The sequence below is a fragment of the Orcinus orca genome, chromosome 2 (genome assembly GCF_937001465.1).
Source record: "Orcinus orca chromosome 2, mOrcOrc1.1, whole genome shotgun sequence".
Taxonomy (NCBI): domain Eukaryota; kingdom Metazoa; phylum Chordata; class Mammalia; order Artiodactyla; family Delphinidae; genus Orcinus; species Orcinus orca.
In genome coordinates, this window is record NC_064560.1 from 166,342,407 (window position 1) to 166,366,819 (window position 24,413).

The following is a 24,413-nucleotide window of genomic DNA, read 5'->3' on the forward strand; positions in this document are numbered from 1 at the left end:
AAACCTTCGTTTTAGTGCTATTTCCACTCTCTCTCCCCTCCACAATGGGTGGAAATGTTAGTTAGATGCTTGGCCTTAAGCATGTCAGGAATTTAGTCATTTAGGGATTGTAAACAGCCTCTGATTATTTTGATAGCTTTTGATTTTTGAAATGACTAGATTCAAACCACACTGTATGTTGTTAACAAGTCCATAAAAATCTGTTCTCTCCACCTCTGAAGTGTTTAGTTCTGGGCAGATCCTCCACTAGCAAATGAGCAAAAGTAGTTACAAAATAAGGAAATAATACTCCATAGACTCCTCTACTCTTTCACCCACCACACCCATCTGCACTGTTGATACTGCCTCCTAGTTATCTATTCCATGAATATCTTCTGCCTTCCCAGTGCCACTGTTTTAGTTCAGGCTCTCTTTCCTGCCTGGATTACCACACCCTCTTTTAACTAGTTTCCCTGATTCCAGCCCCTCTAATCCATCTTCCACAGCACCACTGAAACTATCTTTTCGAAAGGAGAAATGAGATCATGTCACGTCCCTACTGATTTCCCCTTGACTTCAGTATAAAGTCCAAACTCTTTCACAAAACACATAAAGATCTGCCTCCTGCCTACATCCCCAATCTCATCTTTCACTGTAACCTCCTTCCCTCATACATCTACAGTGAGCTGCACAGATCTAGTTGCAGTTCCCCTGATTCACCATGAGTTCTGTTATATCCATGCCTTTGCACAAAGCTGTTCCTCTGTCTGAAAGATTCTTCTCCTCTTGTCTGCTTGACTGTTGCCTATTTGACCTAAGGGCCAAGTTTGGTGCCCTTCTACTATCCCAGTAATTCTCAATCCTAGTTGTGTATCAGAATATCCTTGGGAGCTTTTAAAAACACCAATTCACTAAGCCTCTCTCCAGATCATGTAAATTATGATCTCTGAGGGACTTCTCTGGTGGCGCAGTGGTTAAGAATCCACCTGCCAATGCAGGGGACACAGGTTCGATCGCTTGTCCGGGAAGATCCCACATGCCATGGAGCAACTAAGCTCATGCACCACAACTACTGAGCCTGCACTCTAGGGCCTGCAAGCCACAACTACTGAAGCCCGCGTGCTGCAACTACTGAAGTCCACGTGCCTAGAGCCTGTGCTCTGCAACAAGAGAAGCCACCGCAATGAGAAGTCCACCCGCGCACTGCAGCGAAGAGTAGCCCCAGCTCACCGCAACCATAGAAAGCCCGCTTGCAGCAATGGAGACCCAACGCAGCCAAAAATAAAATAAAATTTTTTAAAAAAATTATGATCTCTGAGAGAGAGGGTAAAAACACCTGTATTTTTTAAAAAGTTCCCCAGGAAATTCTTATGTGAAGCCAGGTTTCAGAATCATTGTTCAGGCTACCTTATGTCTACCATAGCACTTAGCGAACTATCTTGCAATTGTTTATTTACCCAGCTACTGATCTCCCTTACCAAACTGTGAGCTCTTTGAGACCCAGGACTGTGTCTTCTTCATCTTTTCATTTTGATCACCTAACACAGTACCTGGGATTTGATAGAGCCTCAGGTATGGCATAAGGCCACAGAAAGTTAATTCCAAAGTCCCAGGTCTATTGACACCCTGTCTTGTGTCAGTATGATACCACTGGATCATACTGTAGTCCCTGAGATCTTCAGATCTTTTCTTTAATTAAGTTGTCATTAATTTCCTATCTCATGTCAATATGAGGAAAGTTGATTTGTTACAAAATACTTCATTACCTGTAGGAATCCCTTGTATGGTGTAATGAGTAAAGTAAGCCAACTAAGTAAAAATCTTCCATCTCCCAATGTCAATTTACATTTTTAAAGGTTGCTTTAAAGGCGGATTTTTTAAAATGTACTTTCAGACTGGAAAACTTTACATGAAATCATAGAATTTGGGCATTAGATGGGACTTTAAACAAGTATAAATCTCCATCACTTTACAGAAGAGGACACTGAAGTTCAGATATGTTGAAAGGGTGTCCAAAGTCCCACATGTTACTGCCCCACGGTAACAGTTAAGCTAATTACCAGAGCCTGGTATTATTACTGCCAATTCATATTCCGATTTAACTCATATCTTTCCTCTCTTGACCACAAAAATAACAGGCTCTGCAGTCCTGAGACAATTAGTTTCATGTTCTACCAACTGAGTTAGCTGAGTGTATAGTCCACATTCTGTTTCAAGAAAGCCACATCTGTTCTCATCTAGGCCCTCTGTGCTTTAGCAGTCCTGAAAGATTTTCCAAGTCAATTGGATTAGACAGAGCAATGAGAACAAAAATCAGGAAAATAAAATCTGATTGTACCACTGACTATCTGGAATACATCATTTAATCACAAGGCCTTTGATTCCCCTTTTAAAAACTGGATTAAAAGAACACCATTCAAATGTTTTAAAATCATGGTTTTTGTTTGTTTGTTTTTACCATTGAAATGGGTTTAGATGAGTATCTGACCTTTTTTCCCATTTGTTTCTGTTAACCAAAGCATGAAATAAACAATTCACTTGCTAGCAGAGATGTATAACTTCTTAAAAAGTGAATCATTTGCCATCTCTAAAGTACTGAAATTGTATGTTCATTATTATTAGGCTTATCACCTTTCCCTCAAATGTTCCAAATCTTTCAATTTCTTCAAAGCACAAAACTGAAATATTATAGCCTTTTTTTCTACTGTCTTTAAGACTTCACATTGGATTCCGACTTTCACCTATATGGCAGTGCAAAGTTATCTGTTAGATTGGCTGGCTATGCCTGGGTGTCTGCATTTTGATAAGTCCAGAATATGGATCTCAGCTTTGTGGGTACAAATTTATTCGGTCAACTTACCCAACAGATCAGAGACTCATTCAAGATACCCAAACTCCCAAGAGAATCACTGATGAATCCAATATTAGTTTAAATTACAGGGAGGGCTGTTCCTTCCAATATGGTTGGAATATGTCTATATTTAGGACATTCCCATCTCAGAATCAAATTATTAGCAAAACTGAATTAGTAATCAGAAAATATTTATGGCAGTGAAACATTACAATTTTATTTATACTCATAATATTCCAGTTATGTTTCTCTCAGAATAAAATCACTGATACTCTTGACTTTTCAATTTTAAATTCAACTGAGGAAAACTCTATCCCATCAGTAAAACATTTAATAACCATAATCTTGGGTAGTACTATTTTTGTGGCTTATCTCATTTATTTTACCTTGACATTCTAGCTATTCAAAGAATATTTGCTAACATTTCACCCCCAAAAGTTGCTGTTTTGCAATGACCACAAAGTGATTTGTAATGTTTGTCATACTTCTTTCCTAACTGAAATACGGCCAACAACAACAGTCTGCTATTTTCATCTTTAATCTAGAATTGCAGTCATCAAAGGGGACAAGGGACAGTATGCAACATTTCGCTTTACTCTTTTAGATCCAGGCAGAAAAATCCAGCTTTAATATTGTTTACGTGAACTCTGGCCAGGTTAGCTGGTGTCTCCTTTTATAGGCAGAGGCTTCTGCAAGCTGTTACATGGCAAGGCAAATTTCTAACAGCCCCTCTGGTACCTTGGGAGTAGCCTGCACTGCTAGCAATTCAAAGTCCCTATTGCCTTATATGTTCTGTATTTAGTCATCAAATATTAGGAAATGGGAAGGAAACAAGGTTCTGTGTCGGAAAGGGATTCACGCTCTGCACCCAATCAATCCCACAGCAGGTGATACACAGATAAATATGAAATGTAATTATTACATGGTAAAATGAGATTTTTCAGCACAACTGAAAAATCCATCATCTCTGCTTCCTTCACCAATTCATTTATGCTTTTTAACATTTCAAACTTCTACTGCAGGTTCATTTTAAGCTAAACTACCGTATAAACATTCCTATCGACCATACTTCCTCCAATTATTAGTCAACCTGGGAGAAAATGAGGTTACTTAGGTTAACAAAATAATTTTTTGTTGCTTTTATAGAGACAAAACTATTTTTCTAGGGTAGTTGGGCTTTGATTATATGGAAACCAATTAATAATAATAATTTTTGATTTTTTTAAAAAGCTCACTTAAACTTAATCCATGTCAGTGGTTAAGTTTTGGACTATTTTTTCTTTGTTTTATTAAAAATATTTATTTATTTATTTATTTGGTTTGTTGCACTGGGTCTTAGTTGCAGCAGGAGGGCTTCTTAGTTGCGGCTCATGGGTTCCTTAGCTGTGGCACGTGGGCTCCTTAGTTGTGGCATGTGAACTCTTAGTTGTGGCATGCATGTAGGAGCTAACTCCCAGACAAGGGATCGAAGCTGGCCCCCCTGCACTGGGAGCACGGAGTCTTAACCACTGTGCCACCAAGGAAGTCCCAGGGACTATTTTTCCTTTACTTGTGTATACTGTATCCTAAAAACTGACGACCTTGTAAACAGACCCCTTTTAAGAAATTAAATAGTTTCTGGACACTTAATGTTACTTTTCCATTTAACAAATCTCATTCTCCTTTCCCTTATCCAATAATTCCTTCCTCTTCTAGCAAATACCGTCCTCCTCCTCTTCTGTCTACACTTTCTTTGAATTAAGGAGGGAGAAAAACCAGTGCTTTCTTTAGAAACAAAACTTTTTTGTTTCTGGTTTCCTTCTTTTATCAGGTAAGCAGCCATATAAATAAGTGGTGACCTTGTACCTTTGTAAATTGTCAGGACACACAGGGAAGAGCTTCTCTAGCTTCTGAATATTAACATGAAACAATGTGGGTCGTATCAAATGTATAAATTAAAGCCCTCAGAAAAGATTAAAATCTATAGTAATGGTAGAGAGAGATAGGAGAGTTTGTGTGTGTGTGTGTGTGGGGGGGGGTGTTATGCATTTATTTCCCCAACTGTTATGCTACTTCAGATGCCTTAATGGAAGTATCCAGCTTTTCAACTTTTTATCACCAGAAACAATTTTAAGTCTCAGTTGACATTTCAGTTTAAACCCTTTCTGACTAACTACTAATCTATCAAGGCACTAGCCTTACATATGGTACCCAGATGCATCCTCCCTTGATCTTTGTCTATTTGGTAGGGGTTCATCTGATCCTGATCCTCTGGGTGAACACATGACTGAGGCCAACCAATTAGAAAATGCTATTGCCTTTGCCTTAGTGCTTTGGGATGGAGACATGACCTAAATTTGTGGTTTTCAAGATTTTGGTCGCAGGACACCTTTACACTCTTAAAAATTATTGAGGACTCCAAAGAGCTTTTGTTTAAGTAGGTTATACCTATTGGTATTTACTATATTAAATTTTTTAAAATATGAGAATATACAAACACACATTCCATTAGCTATCAGAGTGATGACATCACTACACATCACGTAGCCTCTGGAAAATTCTACTGTATCTAATGAGAAAATGAGAGGAAAAAGGCACATAATGGCTTAGTATTACTATGAAAATACTTTTGACTTTGTAGACCCTCTGAAAAGATCTTGGACTCTCCCGTTATCCCTAGATGGACTCGAAAACTACTTATCTAAATTATAGCTTACAGAAGCCAATACATGTCTGAACTTCCTAGCTGCGTGAGCCAATGAATTCCTTTAGGCTTAAACTAGCGTCAGTCACTTGCAACCAAAAACAGCCTCATTCATCTGGATTTCCAGTTGGGGACCTCAGAGGAAGAGAGTAAGTGTGAGGAAGAATACAAAGGACTGTGGCATAAAATTATTCAAGCAGCAATCTGGGCAGCAGAATATAATATCAAAAGCCCAAGGAAGGAAAAGTTCAATTAATTTTAATAAACATGGCAGACATCGGAAAACATTGTCCTAGTTGTTCCCAAATAAGTGTCATCAAACTCCATGAGAAATTGATGTGGCTCAGCTCCACTTTACTAAAAGATAACAAGGGCATCAGAACTAAAACCAAAATGTCAATTTCATTAGTAGGACTGACTAAATTTATCTTATTAGACTTTGGAAATTTCTAATTTTTAAAACTACTTCTGGGGGGAAAGCATTAGGCTATTTAGGTCAAAAATTTAAAATTTCCCCAGTATTCTCTATTCTATAGAGCTGTATTTTCTCTAAAAATGTGTCTAATTTCTAAATCTCAGCTTTTTATTTCTTTTGAAAAATTATTTATTTATTTTTGGCTGCATTGGGTCTTCGTTGCTGTGCACAGGCTTTCTCTAGTTACATTGAGCAGGGGCTGCTCTTTGTTGTGGTGTGCAGGCTTCTCGTTGCAGTGGCTTCTCTTGTTGTGGAGCATGGGCTCTAGGCCTGTGGGCTTCAGTAGTTATGGCTCGCAGGCTCTAGAGCGCAGGCTTAGTAGTCATGGCGCAGGGGCTTAGTTGCTCCGCGGCATGTGGGATCTTCCCAGACCAGGAATCGAACCAGTGTCCCCAGCATTGGCAGGTAGATTCTTAACCACTGCGCCACCAGGGAAGTCCCTAAATCTAGCTTTTAGAGAAACTTCTGAACATTCTTTTCTAATAGGCTGAGTTTGTAGTTTATATGTTTACACAGTAATGTAATCTATTACCACCTGTACTGGGTTGAATAGTGTCCCCTCAAATTTCACATCCACATAGAACCTTGGAATTTGGAAATAGGGTCTTTGGAGATGTGATTAGTTAAGATGAGGTCATAGTGGATTAATATGGGCCCTAAATCCAATGACTGGTATCATTATAAGAAGGGCAAGTAAAAATACACACAGGGTAGAAGGCCATGTGAAGACAAAGGCAAAGACTGAGTGATGCAACTGTAAGTCAAGGAACACCAAGGAACACTGGAAGCTAGAAAGAGGCAAGGGAAGAATTCTTCTCAAGAGACTTTAGAGTGAGCATGGCTTTGCTGACACATTGATTTTAGATTTCTGGCCTCCAGAACCATGAGAGAATAAATTTCTGTTGTTTTAAGTCACTGAGTTTGTTGTACTTAGTTATGGCAGCCCTAGGAACTAATACCTTGCCTGATTCAGTCAGTCAAAAGTTCATCTTAACTCTATCACCCTTCCTTTGGGGAAAATACTATGTTAAAATCAACCAGAGCTTCACCTTACATCCAGTTTTTAAAAAATTGTGCTAACTACACCAAACAAAATTTACCATTTTAATCATTTTAAAGTGTACAATTCAGTGGCATTAAGTATATTCAAAATGTTGCTTGCACCCATTTGTAATCCACTCAGTTGTGGCTATTAGCCAATCGGGAAAGAGGCAAGAGTAGAATAAGCCTTAGTGGAAGAATAATGCATTACCAAATTTGATCTTGCTTACATCTAGTGCTAATGAGGAGCGTCTAACCCCAGAAAAGCCAGTAAACTTTTGCCTTATTTATATTGAAAGTGTGATTAACCACAGGAAAACTAAAGTACTAGGAGTACTAAATGTAAATATACCAGTACCAGAAAAACTCAACTGTCCTTCATTCAGTAATTCACTTCTACTGATAAACTTTCATCTTTATAATGAAAGTCATTATGACAGCCAAGTGTTTACCCATCTTTTGTGTTCTCAGTGTAAACTCAATTTTCATTATTAATATCTCAGGAATGGAGAGAATAAATCCCTGGGCACTTCTAATGCTTTATATACAAACTCTGAACTTTTCCACTTTCTCCCCCCCCCCATATATGTTCCTGAGACATTTATCAATCTTTGGAAATGCTACTCTCTTCCTACTTTCCAGAAAGTTTTCTTTGTTGTAACACTTGATTCCCAGATGAATTCTGAAGAAATGTCACATGGTAACAGGAGTTAAAAAGCATGTGGATACTGCAATATTCATTCAATAACCAGCAGTAAAACAAAAAGTCCCACTAGACAGCAAGGTCACTAGGCTTTTCCTGTGTAAATTTTCTTAGAGCTTCCTAAATTCAGCTAAGATGAATATACTTGAGGAAAATTGTTGAAAGACAAGCATCTATTATAATTGTCCAGTTTAATTCTATTAACATTACTTCTTTTCAGCAATTTTAGCAGGTTTAACAAACTAACCTCCATATACTTTAAAAGGCTTAATTCATCTTCACCCTTCCCAATTAAAATTTTTTTAATAAATTTATTATTTATTTATTTATTTTTGGCTGCATTGGGTCTTCGTTGCTGCGCGCGGGCTTTCTCTAGTTGCGGTGAGTGGGGGCTACTCTTCGTTGCGGTGCGTGGGCTTCTCACTGCGGTGACTTCTCGTTGCGGAGCACAGGCTTCAGTAGTTGCAGCATGCGGGCTTCAGTAGCTGTGGCTCGCGGGCTCTAGAGCGCAGGCTCAGTAGTTGTGGCGCACGGCCTTAGTTGCTCTGCGGCATGTGGGATCTTACCGGACCTGGGCTCGAACCCGTGTCCCCTGAATTGGCAGGCAGATTCTTAACCACTGCGCCATCAGGGAAGTCCCGAATGAAAATTTTAATGAATTTCACCACTGCTGCTTTTATAGATACAGAAAGTCCCTTGTTTTCTGTTATTTGTGAAACAAAAGTGCCAGTTTCTTTCCATGAATAATAACGGAATATTCTAAATTGAAAGGGTGCTTATCTACCAGCTTATATAAACGATAAAGAAAAAGACCCCAATTCATTTACGTTTACAGAACCTATAGTGGGCAGAATTAGAATTTCTCTCTCTGAAAATTCAAGACATTTAAAAATCATTTCAAATTTGGGAGCGCTAGAGGGAATAAAGATAGAAAGGCAATGTAACCAACCATTTTCTCAACTTTAGTTTGAAATAAAGAAAACATACTTTCACATATATATCTCTCATTTGAAACTAGTTAAGAATCCATTGGCTCCCAGGCTCTATGGTGATAGATTATTATAGGAGGTGGGTTCATGATCTGGCTTCAATTTTAAATCCACTGTCAAAAATACTAGCAATACACATACTCAAAAGAAATTTTACTAATTAATTTTCTCCCACCTCAATTCCACCCATCATCTCCTTTGTACTCCCATTATTTAAAATGAAATACATAACAATGTGAATCTTCAGTTAGAGAGTAAGTCCACGTTCTAGTTGGCACAATAAAACATAACCATCAAACTGAGATTTTAATTGTATACAAATGATTATACATTTTTTTGACATTTTGCTTTTCATTTTTATGCTTCCCGGTTTTACCAAAGCTGAGAAAAAAATACATATACATGTGTGTGTATATAATGTTTTTTATTCATTAGTTGAAAGGGCTAGAAAGAAAGGAACTAAGAAACCCATGTGAAATAGCCACAGGTAATTCATATCACACTTTATGAAAGACACATGAAGGTAAGTGGCAACAAAAGCTATTTTCATGGTAACCTCATATCCCACAAATACTGAAATGAAAATTGCCACCACCGGGGTTCTATTACCAGGTTTGTGATTGTGGCTCCGGGGGGAGGTACATTCTCTAATCTCATTCTCTAAGATTGGTGCTTTTCACCTAAAAGCAGAGCCTTTAGCGAAGAAGCCTGATGCCACAAAACCATGCGACAGCGGGAGAAAGAGAAGCCAGCTATCTCTCCTCAAGATGCTCTGCCGCAGGCTCCTAAGCTTCGCTAGTGAGGATCCTCCTGAAGGTACAGACTTGGACCTTGGACTTGGGAAATCCTACGGTAGGGCGGCAAGCGGGAAGATAAGGCAGGATAGGATACCTCCTTCCTGCCAACCGCGGGCTGTCACAGCAGCTGCGGTTCTGCCACCCACGCAGCTTTCTAAGGCACCTCCAGGGTCCCTGGAGCCTTTCCTCTTCCCCTCGGGAGAGCTGCTTTGCCGCCCCAACGGCCGCCCGGAGTAGCTGACAAACGCCGGGCTCGGCAGGAGATTGCTTCTGTCTGGAGCTCGGCTGAGGCAGCGTTCACGTCTCGCGCGCACCCGCGTTCTCCCAACCAATCCCGCGCTACTCGCGCGCCCAGGAGCGTTCGCCGGTTCTGCTCGGGCTGCGCCGGCTCCTGCCCGCTGCCAGCACTCGGAACCGAGCTCTTACTCCTCCCCTCACTCGCCACGAGTTCCACGATTCGCGGTGTAGCTCCGCCCCTGTCCCCGAGTCCGCCCCCGCGACCTCCCGAGCTTGTGCTCTCCTTTCCCCTCAGTCTCCTGCCGTCCAGCGGCCCTGGGTCTCGCGCTCCGCAAAGCGACAGGAGTCTCTCCCGCCTAGTTCCTACGCCTCCGCGCGCTCTCCCTCAGCAGCCACCGCGTAACCCACCCGCAGCTCGCTGTCTCGGACCCGGACTCGGGGTTGCGCGCCCTGACTCCGCCTACTTTCCCCCTCGGACTCGCGCCCTCGGGGCCCGGCCTCTCACTCGCGCAGGCCGCCGAGCGCTCGCCTCGCACTTGCCTCGCGCTTCCCAGGCGCTCTCGCGCTTTCCGAGGCGAGCGCGCTCCCGGCCCGCGCGCTCCGGGCTTTGGCTTTTCCCGACTCCCGTCAGTGCGGTGACTGCGCTGGGAAACATGGCGACCGAGGGAATGATCCTAACTAACCACGACCATCAAATCCGGGTCGGAGTCCTCACAGGTAACCGGGAGGAGGTCCAGGACCGCCGCGGCTGCTGTCCCCGGCTTGCCTCAGGCTTCTCGCCTGTGGTGACCCTTCTCTGTGGCCTCGGGAGGAGGGAAGGCTGAGGAAGGGGACTGGGGGGGGGGCGGACGTTTTACAACCGTTGAGAACTGCTGGAGGTTGGGGTGTTCTCGCGGGGTCCCCCGGGAGCTGGGGCCGACCCCGTGGGATGTCAGGTCCCACTGCCTTCGCAGCCGAAGTCCTGGGCCCCTGGGGATAGAGGGGCCGGTGCGGCGGCCGCTGCGGGGCTCCTTGCTGCCAGCGCAGGCGGCGGGATCCCGGCGCCGCAGGCTGGAGCACGCCGCTCTCGGCTGGCCCGCGCGCTTCCTCCGCTACTGCTGGTCCCAGAGAGGGGGGAATCCCATTTCCACCCCCTTCCTCCTCTCCCTTCCCCCCACCCGGGCGGCCCCGCTCTGCTCTAGGCGTGCTTTCGCGGGGCACCGGCCGGAGCCGACACGGATGGATGTTCGTTAGGCGAAACTCTGCTCCGCCTCCAGCTGCCCCTCGCGAGCCGGGAATCCCCTCAGCCACTCACGGGACACCCCTCGTCTCCCCCGGGAGGTGGGGGGATCGGCTTGCACCCGGACCTCGGAAAGTGTTTGCATTCCTCCTTCCCAAGCAAAGGGCCCTCTGCCCGCCTCTTCGTTTTCTTAGAGGGACAGACTGTTATCTGCGGCCAGGGATCCAGCCCTTTTTACTTGAGAGGGAAGGAGTCCCCCACTCGGGCTCCTCTGTTCCCCTCCCTTCGGGGACCACCCCCCGCCCGCCGCCCGGATGGTCCCGAGGCTTCTGAGGAGCGCACTTTTCCCGGGTCGCGTTTCCCTCCCTCGCGGAAGCCGTGTGTGCTCTGCATGTCTGATTCCGTTGCGCTGTATTTGGGTAACATCCCTCAGTTCGGCGACAGGCAGTTGCTGCAGGGCATGACTTCCGAGATGAATAGCAAGCCGATTTGTAGGGGTTTCTGCTGTGGTTCTGTAGTTGGTAAGGTTTCTGTGTAATTGAGTGGCGAGGTGGGGGTTAAAGAACTATATTTGGAACCTGAGGGCTTAGTTCGGAGGGAAGGAAATCCAGGACTTGCTGATTTCGGAAAAAGAAGCGAGGTAGACGGGAATCCTGGTGTTCTCCTCCCACCTCCCGCCCCCACAACACACACACACACACACTTTTAAATTTTTTTCCCTTGTCAAATTCTGACAGGTTGAGACGGTGCTCCAGAAGGAACTGAATTGAATGAGACTTGCTTTTATTATTAGGTAGAAAGAAATCTCTCTTGGTAAGATAAAAAATGCAAAGCTTAACTTGGCTGCTGAGTTTTATGAAAAAGATTTCCATGGTACCCCTTCCTGTCTTTTAAGTAGCTGGGTCGCCTTTCTCTGATACTGTTTCCAGATGTTAATGGTGATTTATTGAATTTTCCTAATTGAAAGCCCCTGCGATAGAGAAACTAGTCTAAACCAGTTGCAGGGAAGGGACCCTCCCCCGCCCCCCCATTACAAGATGCGCTGTTCTTTTCTTTTGGTGCTGAAGTTCTTGCCTTGTGTGAAGATTCGGTTGTAACTCAGAAATCTTGGAGTTGACATTGCTGATTTTCAAAGAATCTAATTGCGGAGTGTAAAAGTATATGCCCTATATCAACCCTCAACTTGCACTTTAAATTCTAGCTGTGCTTTGAAAATTATTAGAGTAGTGAGAATGAAGCTTAATAGAAACCAAAGTATGTCAACTGTCCATGGAAATGAAAGGTCATAGATGTTTTAAAGTTAAACCATAGAGATTAAAAAAATTTTTTTACTTAAGCTTTCTATAATAGTTTTATTTAGTGAATCATCCCACCTGGGTTAAGTGACATTGTAGATAGCTGTTGTACAGAATGCTTTGAAAGATGCAGCCCTTATCTGTGTCTCTGCAGTCCAATAGGGATGACATTGGTATGCAAACAACTAAAGAAACAGTGTATGTCATCACTGTGCTAAAATTGTCTAAATAAATTACTTGTGTGATTGAGAGCTAAATATAAAAGGTATTCCATACTCAGATGGATTAGGAGCAAATGTGATTACCTGAAGGGATAATTTGGTACATTTAGCAGGGCTAAGAAGAAACTGACATTTTAAAGGGGAGTTGAAAGTCAGTGGCAACCTTATAAATGAATATGTTGCTGAGAGTGAGGCTCTTGCAGAAAAAAAAAATGTAATGCAAAGGCCCTGGAATGCCCAGGTAGGATAGGTAGGTGGCACGAGCAGAATGTCAATGAGAGAAGATAACTTTGGCAGTGGAATTAAAGACAATCTAGGGAAACTATCTCATGAGAATGAGGTACAGTAGTTTAGGGGGAGAAGTCTAGGGTCAGGAATAAGGATATAGGTGAAGGAATGAAAAGGAAGTTGCAACAGAGAAGTGGTAACAGAGGACAATAGAATTTGGTGATAAAATGGATATTTGAAGTCAGAAATAACTGAGAGGTTTCTACTTAAAGTTAGTGATATAAGTATTGTCTGCTATGATAGAGCCTGGAAATGTGGAGAAGAATCATAGGAAAGAGCACCAGTCCCCAGTCTGAATAGTGGATTTTACTACAAACAACTTAATATTTATGGTCTTAACATTCCATGTGATTTTGTACACACAAAGAAGACCTACAGAAATAAAGCCATGTTGCACAATTTTGTCTTGTAGAACTTTCAAGTACTGCAGTTGTACTATGTAAAATTATTCTTTACTGAACTTAAGTACTATGATTTCATACTTAAGAAAATTGAATTTGAGGCCACACCTAAAACCTTGATTTTTGTGAGTTATAATTTGTGGCTTTCTTAAAAGTGGAAGGCTTGTTTTATAAAATATCCTCTCCATGTTTCATAATAGTGATTTTAAGTATTTTATCTAAGTCTGTTTTACAGAGGTTTTAGAGGAAAACTTAGAGGTTTTACATATTTTAGAGGAAATGCACACATTTTACAATATGTTAGTATTTTGGTAAATTGTGTTGTCATTTCTAAAATCTTTGATTTCTTTGTGACATCTTTGATTATGTCTTGAAAGATAGATTTTATACCACTTTGAAACTTTTCATCTTCTAGGTGTTTTTGTAATCTTTATCTCAGCTATGAATTTGGCAAATGTGGTACGCAGTCTATTGAAACCGTAAAAAATGAATTAACTGTTAGAATTTTGAAAGAATATGGTAGGAAAATATTTAGCAAAGGCATTTCTTTTTTGTATTGCTATCTTGAATCATTCAGAACTTGGAAATCAGAGTATGATACTTAATGTAATATGGATATTTTAGTTATATTATCGTTTTGTTCAGGAAAATGGAAACATTTACATAGATTTTCATGGAAACATTTTATGTTGAAGATTATCGTCGATCTCTAAAAACAATACCTTTGTTAGTAACTGTTTTATGTTGATTTGTTAGAAATGAAAGTTATATGGTCTTTAGTGATCTAAGCTCTAGGTTTTTTTTTTTTTTAAGAAGATGTTGAGGGGTAGGAGTTTATTAATTAATTAATTTACTTTTGCTGTGTTGCGTCTTCGTTTCTGTGCGAGGGCTTTCTCTAGTTGTGGCAAGTGGGGGCCACTCTTCATCGCGGTGCGTGGGCCTCTCACTATCGCGGCCTCTCTTGTTGCGGAGCACAGGCTCCAGACGCGCAGGCTCAGTAGTTGTGGCTCACGGGCCTAGTTGCTCCGCGGCATGTGGGATCCTCCCAGACCAGGGCTCGAACCCGTGTCCCCGGCATTAGCAGGCAGATTCTCAACCACTGCGCCACCAGGGAAAGCCTTAAGCTCTAGTTTTTAATGCATCTGTATCTAATGTTCTTTACTTCTATTACTATTTTTTTTTTTTTTTTTTGTGGTACGTGGGCCTCTCACTGTTGTGGCCTCTCCCGTTGCGGAGCACAGGCTCCGGACGCGCAGGCTCAGCGGCCATGGCTTATGGGCCCAGCCGCTCCGCGGCATGTGGGATCTTCCCGGACTGGAGCACGAACCCGTGTCCCCTGCATCGGCAGGCGGACTCTCAACCACTGCGCCACCAGGGAAGCCCTATTACTATTTTTAACAGACTAAAGACAATGTGATGAATAACATGAGGCAAATAAACAAATATCTGTTGCTTTGAAACTAGAAAGAAGATGTGGGGCAGATGTAGGAATTTTTATTATTTTTTTACAACTTCAGTAGTAATTATACTTAAAGTCTTAACAAGTACACAGCAGGCTCACTGTATCAAATGTGTCATTTTTCACCTGTTTTTGTCTATTTCTAAAGAAGCTGTTTATCAAGGGAGCACACTACTTCTACCACTATAAGTTCCATGGAAACATCAGGAAAATAATCAATACATATATGTTTGTGATACAGAGTGGGATAGATTATGTTTCGTTGGTTATTAAATATCATATTAGCTAACCACTGCTAATGTTTGGTATACCAAAGCACTTAGCTAAAGATGATAATCCATTACCTAAATATTCACTAACAGTGGCATGGATGAGAAAAAGATACAAATTTTTAGGAAAGGGCATTTTAAAATCATGTTTTTGCTCTAGTAATTTACATTTTATTGCACTAAATTGTAGATTTGTAATTAGGAAGAGTTATTAGACATATATAAAACTAGATAATAAAGATTGGATAAAAGACTAATTGTAAACTAGAAAGCAAAAATATTAGTTACATGTAGGGAGTATTTCAGTCATTTATAAATAAAGTCATTCAAAATATTAAAAAAACAAGTTCTAAGCTAAGGAGGTAATAAACATTTGACTCTGGAATTGTTCAGTCGTTTATTTCATTCCTCATGCTTATCCTTGTGCATTATGTGTGTCAATATTATTTTCTGAAAAGCCCATTTATTGATAAAGATATATAAATATATCTTTTGAGAATAGATGTTGTCATTAAGTAAGGCAAATCACTATTGCAAACAAAACCTATATCCTGTGAAATGGAATTGTGTGTACTGGCAAACATACCAATATTGATCTATATGACTGTTATTAAAAAGAAGCCTATTTCTCAAACTAGGTCGTTCTTTCATGAATTTTTGGTTGGAAGCAGTGTATTAGTGATTAAAGTAAGAAATCATTACATTAACTTCTATTGAATACATTTAATACTATCACCACTGACCAAAGACTTTATAAACTAGTAGTATGTAAACATAGTTAAGAGTTTTAACTATATTCAAGGTACATATGACTGTTTGACTTTAAGGTATGTCGTGGAGAATCAGCAGTATGTTATTGGGGAGGAAATGATGAATGAATCTGTTTTTCTCTTACTGGTGAGAGATTCCTGGTTAAGATGAATAGGGTGCTTTTTTGATACAGTGAGTAAAATAGATAAAGTCTATACTTTGCACCTGTAAATAGGATTGAAGAACTAAGCATATTTGGAATTTGAGATGTTAAAAAAAAAATCCTAAAAAAAAAAAAATTAAACCACAAGGGGTTTCTTCCTTCACCTCTGGGCAGAGAAGATGAATACCAAGGAAAAGAAAAGATTATTTAACCTGTTTAAAAGTAGTTGGATCTCTCAGTGCTTTGTGACCACCTGGAGGGGTGGGATAGGGAGGGTGGGAGGGAGATGCAAGAGGGAGGAGATATGGGGATATATGGATATGTATAGCTGATTCACTTTGTTATAAAGCAGAAACGTAACAAATGATTGTAAAGCAATTATACTCTAATAAAGATGTTAAAAATAAAAAGTAATTGGATCTGTATTTAATATGAATAGCATGAAACCTTACTTAATTTTTGAGCGACCTCCCCGAAAAGCAAATGTCTAATGAGGTATTGTGATGTAGAAATTCCATCCAGGTTGTTTAATGAGTTCATAAGTGAGTTTGTACTTAATTGATTTAAACTAAGTAAGTAGAACTTCTTGAATGTATTGTAATTAAAATAAACAACTCCAACAACTTTTACAATAGTTTTGCCAGTACGTATACATTTTGAAAGAATGGAATTAAATTTACTATGCTTTCAAAAATGTCCTGATTTGACAAATAAAGGAGCAGGTGGAAGGAACTTTACGCAATTTGTGCCCTGCTTCTCAAGTTGGGTTACATGACATTGTGTTTAAGGGATACTCTAAGGATTCTAAGCCTTAGAATCTAAGCTATGGGAACAAACATAATAATTCTTGAAGTATCAATTTTACTTAGAGTATATAATTTAAACCACTTTAATATTACAGTAAGCATGAGTAAATTAGGCATGAATATAGAATTGTAAAGGAGCTTTTAGACAAAATCAAACTTCAAAGAAATTTCAAGTGAACCCATTGTATAACTACAGACCTCATTGTTCTTCTGTTATTGGTACTTTGGTGAGAAAAAATTAAGGAGCACAGGGCCACAGAAAGAACTCTAGAAGACTCTATCTAATGCTAGTTTGGCCAGTAACGTCCTGTAACTTTGAGCAGTATTATTTAACTCTTTCTGTCAGTTTTTCTCACCACTAGCATGAAGGAGGCTCATATGGCAATATAGGTTTCTATCCTTTAGTATCTTGACCAGCCAGAAAGAGAAATATAGGATATCAGGCTTAGGTGTTTTTTTTTTTTTTTGGCTTTATAATGGGAATGATTATGGGAAGGGGTAGATTATACATTAAAAATGCAAGAGGAGGGCTTCTTTGGTGGCGCAGTGGTTGAGAGTCCGCCTGCCGATGCAGGGGACACGGGTTCATGCCCCGGTCCGGGAAGATCCCACATGCCGCGGAGCGGCTGGGCCCGTGAGCCATGGCCGCTGAGCCTGCGCGTCCGGAGCCTGTGCTCCGCAATGGGAGAGGCCACAACAGTGAGAGGCCCGCGAACCGCAAAAAAAAAAAAAAAAAAAGAGGATAAGAAATGGAAGAAAGGATGAAAAATTTCAGCGATTAGGTCCAGTCAGTATAAACCGAAGGGAAAATATTTAGATTTTTTTTTCATTTAGAAATTTTTGTGGTATTAATCACAAAATTAACAGTAGTTTCAGTTTTATACTTAATTTCAGACTCAGCTCACACTTCATTTCCACAACAAAATCTTTCCTGGGAATTATTCTCTACAGTGATGTCTTTCTTTTCCTTTAGTGTTTATAAATGTTGCTACATCCTGTAATCATGTACATGTGGGAGGCTGCAAGATGTAGTTTAAAGAAAAAAAAAAGACTTTGGAGTTAGACTTGTATTTCAGATCTCAGATCCTGATATGCCCTTTATTTTCGAAAGTCATTTAACCTCTATGAATTTCAATTTCCTTCTCCAAAATGAAGATGGCAAAGCTTACTTCACAGAGTTGTTAAGAACTGAGGGGACTTCCAGTGGTTAAGAATCCGCCTTCCAGTGCAGGGAACACAGGTTCGATCCTTGGTCGGGCAACTAAGATCCCACATGCCCTGCAGCTCTAGAGCCGGCACACCACAACTAGAGAGCCCACGCACCGCAACTGAGACCTGACGCAGCCAAATAAATAAATATTAAAACAAAAAACAAACAAAAAAACCAACAACAACAAAAAAAACGGGACTTCCCTGGTGGTGCAGTGGTTAAGACTCTGTGCTCCCAATGCAGAGGGCCCAGGTTCGATCCCTGATAGGGAACTAGATCTCACATGCATGCCACAGCTAAAAGTTCGCATGCCACAACTAAGGAGCCCATGCGCCACAATTAAGGAGCTGGCGAGCTGCAACTGAGGAGCTGGCGAGCTGCAACTAAGGAGCCCACCTGCCACAACTAAGGAGCCCACCTGCTGCAACTAAGACCCGGTGCAACCAAATAAATAAATAAATTTAAAAAAATAACTGAAATAATGTATGTGAAAATGCCTACCATGTATGTCTAACTTGGATTATACAGTTGACTCTTGAACAGTGGGGTGGTGGGGGGAGTAGGGTTGCCAACCCCCCGTCCCCCACCCCCCACAGTCCAAAACCCGAGTTTAACTTTGTAATTGGTCCTCCATAGCTGTGATTCTCCCCTATCCAAGGTTCCTTATATGTTGATTCAACCAACCTTGGATTGTGTAGTACTATGGTACTTACTGAAAAAAATCCTGGGTGAAAGTGGACCCGTACAGTTCAAACTTCTCTGGTTCAAGGGTTAACTGTATACTCAGTAATCTTCGTTTCCTCTTCATATGCTGTTTTGGCATATTTTGCTAATAGCTTCATATATAAGCATCTTCTTTAAAGTAGATAAAGTTCTTGAAACAGGTGTTCTTCACTTCTTCTGTGCGTTTCTGTCATAGTACCTATTAATGAAGTATTTGCATAGAAGATGTTTAAAAAAAATTGGATGGTGTGACATTTAGTAGTTTAGGAAGCAGCTACTGAGAAACATTTAGATAAACTAGAACTTCGCAATTATTACTAAAAAGACAGTTCAGGGTAGATGGAGTGGGGTTTAGTATTTTTCTGTATATTTATTACTGGTAATAGGTTGATATCAATGATGTCTCTTTGAGATATTTTATACTATCAAATTTAATATTTTATATATATTTTTTATATTTCCCTTATGTATTTCTTTATGTATTTTCTTATCTATTTTCTAATTAATTTGTATATGTATTCTTAGTTGATGGGCATAATTTGTATGAGGATTATTTGAGTAATTTTTTAAACTCATCTTAAAAAATGAAAAATTGAAATTATAGGTAAAATATTCTGAAAATGCTGAAGGTTATTTTGAAGGTTAATTCTGAAGGTCAAAGTAGCATAAAATATGAGTCAAAAGTTCTACATCTTCTACAACTTGCAAGACACTTAACCACATTTTACCTCAGTTTCCTTAGCGTTGAATGGAGGAAATTATGCTTACCTTACATAGTTAATGTGAGGGAGAAAGGAAATAATGTTTTCAATAATCAACACCTACTGTGTGCCAGGCTCTGTGCTAAAGTGAGGGATACAATAGTGAATAAAACAGACACAGTCCTTATCCTCTTGGAGCTTGTATTTTAGCACTAACATGAACACACTGTTTAGTCAAGTTAGATGTTGACAAATCATGCTTCGTTTATGTTGCATTTCAAGGAATAAAGTGCTTCTATATTTTATTTTTGTTGTAGATAAGTATAAGCACCAAAACCGTTTTCACGTCAAGCCATTTTTGACACAGATTTTTAAACCATTACACATTTCCTGCTTTCTAAGATAGAAAATATTGAACATAATTTAATTATTTTATTCAGGTTTAAGTAATTATAGCTAACATCTGTCGAGTTTATATGTATACATACATATATATGGCATAAATATGTTCTATTTGTGCTTAGCACTTTGCCCATGTTATTTTATCCTTACAACCTTTATAAGGTAATATATTATTCCGTTTACACTGCCTGAGAAATAGGTAGCTTGCTCAAGATTACACCAGTGGCCTTGCCAGAATTCGATCACAGGTCTGACTGCACTCTGAGCAATTACATTTCTATATTCTGTTCTGGATATCTTTTATTGTGGAGTGTGGTAGTATAGTTCTCTATAGTGTTTTCTTTTCAGTTGTGACTTTACACACTTGTTCCCTTCCCCGCTTCTAGTTTCTAATCTACCTTTAGATTAACTGCCACAAAAAGGAGCTGCCTTTTTGTGGCAGTCAGTGGCAGACTACAGGCCATAACTGACCAGTACACATGTTCATTAGGCCCATACTGTGTCTTTACAAAAAAGTATGTTTCTAACATTAAAAAATGACATTTTATATAAACCCGTACTTTTAGCTTTTTAAGATTCAGCAACACTGCAACCTCTTTCCCACAGGACAGTAGTTGATTAGAGTGGTTTGAGATAGGGCATGTATTCTCCAGTTTGCCACGATTCCCACTTAACCTATTTGTTATCTGCCTCACCTCATAGGTATTTGAGTTTGTGATCTTTGCTCATACATATTCTTCTTTTAACATCATATCTTGGGCAACTTTTCATATTAGTGAAAATGATAATACAGAGTTTATCAAGAGCTTACCAAGTGTGAAATAATTTTCTAGAGCCTGCCATAGAACCTATTAATTTATTTAATCCTCATAATAGTATCACCATTTTACATTTGAAGAAATTGTAGCAGAGAGAGATTAAGTAATTTGCTCAAATTACTGCAGTAAGAAGCCAAGCTGATAAAAGGCCAAACTGTAAGTTGAACCCATGTAGTCTGTTACTAGAGTATAAGCTCTTAACCACTACATTATACTCCTTGGCATTTAATAATTAATTCATATAGATACACATCTTTCTTTGTAATGGCTCTATTGTATTGCATCATAAGTTATGCTATATTTAGTCCGTCCTCAATTGATATCCATAGCGGTTTCTTATTTTTCATGTGACAAATGTTGCAGATAATAACATTGTACATTTATTATTGCATATTTGTGAGTTTTTAAAAAAATATAAGTTAAGTTACTATAAATAGAATTTTGGGGTCAACAGTATCTGCGTTTAAAATTTTTGATAGAAATTACACCCTTTTTGGAAGACAAGTTTGTACTAATTGTAATTAGTATTCTCACTTTCATTTGGTATTATCTTTTTAATCTTTACGAGTTCTTTTGAGATACAACTGTTTCTTGAGTTATATACGTGGATTAGATTGCAGACGACAGATACCCAGCTCACAATTACCTTAAGTGAAAAGGGGAATTTATTAATTTACATAGAGTATAGAGGAGGAACTGACTTTAGATACTCAAGCAGTGTGTCCAGGGGATTACTGTAATGATGGACACTTATTCTCCGTTTTAGTGCTTTGATTTTTCAGTTTGTTGCATGCTGACTTCCTTCATGTAGCCAGAATTGGGGCAGGGAGGGTGCAGGTTAGGAGATTATAGTAATAGGCAGTCAGGTTTTCCGTACCCAACTAGTGAATCCAGAGGAGAGATTTTCTTTTTCATGGCATTTGTATATAAAATTCCAGGTTGCTTCTTCACCTGGCTTGGCTCACAGGTCCATCTTTGGGCCAATCATTGTGACTAGGAAAGTGAGGACTATGATTGGCCAGGTCTGTATTTCATGTCTGTTTTGGGATTGGGACACTAAATAGGCAGCGTCACCAGAATCACACGCAGAAGGGGATAGGGAAGCCTTCAAAAGAAGAGGGGTTTCTGCCACTAGAAGGGCAGAATTTAGAGGTTTTCTTAAGTCTTTATTATGCCTTTTTTGCTTTCTTAATTTCCCCCCTAAGAGTATAGTTTATGTGCCCTATTTCCTTTCTCCTGCTTCTTCCATGAAAGTGGTCCTCTGGCAGATAGTTCTAATTGGAACTGGAACAAGTTAATGTGTGAGAACTAGTGGGTTAAACTCAGGGCCCCCTAATATCAACAGTGGTTAGTTTATCAGGAGCACTCACAATGACTGACTTCCACTTTTTCATATACTGCATAAGTGTGGTTATTTAAGGACATTTTAGAACGGTAGTATGCATGTGATAGAGTAAGATTTTACTAGTTTTTACAGTAGTTCTTTTATGTTGCTTTATTTAAATTTTTGATCAGCTATGAGTCTTTTTTTAATAAGTTAATTAATTAATTTTTATTTTTGGCTGCCCTGTGTCCTCGTTGCTGTGCACGGGTCCTTTCTAGTTGCGGCGAGTGGGGGCCGCTCTTTGCTTTGGTGGGCAGGCTTCTCATTGCAGTGGCCTCTCTTGCTGCAGAGCACAGGCTCTAGGCGTGCGGGCTTTAGTAGTCCTAGTGCAGGGGCCCAGTAGCTGTGGCTCATGGGCTCTAGAGCTCAGGGTCAGTAGTTGTGGTGCACGGGCTTAGTTGCTCCACGGGACGTGGGATCCTCCCAGACCAGGACTCGAACTTGTGTCTCCCGCATTGGCAGGCAGATTCCTAACCACTGCGCCACCAGGGAAGTCCCTAGCTACGAGTCTTTAGTCTTTTTTTTCCTACAAACGATCGCTCCCAGTATTTCCTAAGTTTTGTTCCTAAGTTTAGCACTTCTCAGGGAAATGTTATAATAGGTATGATGTTAAGAGATTTTTATGTGGTCAAATAAATTTGGAAAGTGGTATATAATGTATCTCTCCTTATGGAGATTAACAGTATACTAGAGCATATTAACATATTAAAAATGTGAATAGTGTTACAGTTGTGGAGCCTGTTGAACTTTATTTAGTTTAGTGTTTCCAAAACTTTTTGAGAATGGAACAGTTTTTCAAGACATACCAGAATTGTGTTCAACACTTCTTTGGGAAATAGTGGTCTTTCCCCTGCAAATGATATTTTGGAAGTCTATATAACACCTTTATATTCTTTTAGCTTTTTTTTTAAAAATTAATTTATTTTATTTTTGGCTGTGTCGGGTCTTCGTTTCTGTGCGAGGGCTTTCTGTAGTTGCGGCGAGCGGGGCCCCCTCTTCATCGTGGTGTGCGGGCCTCTCACTATCGCAGCCTCTCTTGTTGCGGAGCACAAGCTCCAGACGCGCAGGCTCAGTAGTTGTGGCTCACGGGCCTAGTTGCTCCGCGGCATGTGGGATCTTCTCAGACCAGGGCTCGAACCCGTGTCCCCTGCATTGGCAGGCAGATTCTCAACCACTACGCCACCAGGGAAGCCTCTTTTAGCTTTTTGCTGTAGAAATAGTGGTTTCCTACAGTAATCTCTACTATGAAAATTAATTCTTTTTTTCTGGATTTGCCTTTAAAGTATATATATGTATATATACTTTAAAATGTAAATATATATATATATTTTTGTTTTGTTTTGTTTTTTTTTCCCAGTTATCACCTCTGACTTTTTTTTCTTTTTCTTTCCACATTAAAAGATTGGCTGACTATATTATCTTATTCAGAAAATCTATGATAGCAAAGACCAGTCTTGATTCTGTTACTACTATATGGGGAAAGAACCCTGGAATAAGTTCTATTTTGGATTTTTCCAGTGAGCATTTGGTATCGTTATTTGTAAAATGTAAAGATGAAGAGATGCTTTCTAAAATCTCCTTCAGCTCTAAAAACTTAATAATCCCAATCTCAGAAACATACATACCTCATGTTTACCATTCTCTCATTGCTTGTATTCACGTTCTACAACCTGTTACTGACAGCAAAATTATTGATTTGAAATGTCTTCCTTGCTTCAAACAGGAAAAACTGCTAGAAAACACTGACATTCATACCAAGTGTAAATGGAAATAATGTCTGTAACTTCCATTGCAAAATTTGTGCAGTTTTATTTCATTCACTATCACATGCTGCAGAGTTCAAATTGCAAAATGTTTAAGATTTAGAATAAGAATTACACACATGTAAGTGTAATAACTGATTCACACAATCAAGCTTAGAAGAATAATAGAGATTTAGAGGTTTCAAGGTATTACCTTTTTCTTTTTAAATTTAAATTGTAGTGATATACCAGAGACCTGGAAAGCAAAAATTAGTATTCTCCCCAAATACTATGATTGTTTTGCTATTAAATATTTAAAATGAAGCTATTGTAAAAATAAGACATATACCTTCATGAACAATATTATGTTTTAGGTTCACACAGATATTCAGAATAGTAGGTAGGCTGTGGATTAGACCACCTGGGTTTATACCTGAGTTAAGTGTAGGTTTTAGAGTTACTTAACTTCTCCAAGCTTCAGTTTTCTCATCCACGAAATGGGGAAAAATCCATTGCCTGCCTTACAGGGTTGTTTTGATAAGTGAAATAATAAATGTAAATGTTGAGTGAATGTGCCCACATAATAAATATTCATTAAGTGTTTGTTATATATTGTAATAATTTGAATCTAATTACCTTTACAAAGATGATAACAGAAAGCAACCAATATAACTTTTAGATATCTGACCCAATCATGGTTTATTTCCATGCTGTTTTTCTCTTTTATTGTATCTTATTTTAGGAGCATCATTAAGGAACAATAGTGTACTGGGGTTTTGCTTGATCTAAATTCTTATTTTCTAGCTT

The 24,413-nt window shown here is 39.7% G+C and overlaps 1 protein-coding gene across 16 annotated transcripts in view; it reads left to right on the forward strand.

Moving 5' to 3' along the window:
* The first annotated feature begins 9,720 nt into the window (after window positions 1–9,720).
* Window positions 9,721–24,413, forward strand: part of GPHN (gephyrin) — a 621,731-nt gene continuing 607,038 nt past the window's right edge. For 2 of the 16 annotated variants that reach the window (XR_007475727.1, XM_049706378.1), the window contains exon 1: window positions 9,721–10,472. Coding sequence is in view for 15 of the 16 variants with exons in the window: in XM_049706378.1 (XP_049562335.1) it covers window positions 10,409–10,472 (64 nt within the window). In the remaining variant the exon portion in view is untranslated. The remainder of the gene's footprint in view (window positions 10,473–24,413) is intronic. The other 14 variants (XM_049706374.1, XM_049706377.1, XM_049706372.1 and 11 more) reach the window with 10 other exon arrangements.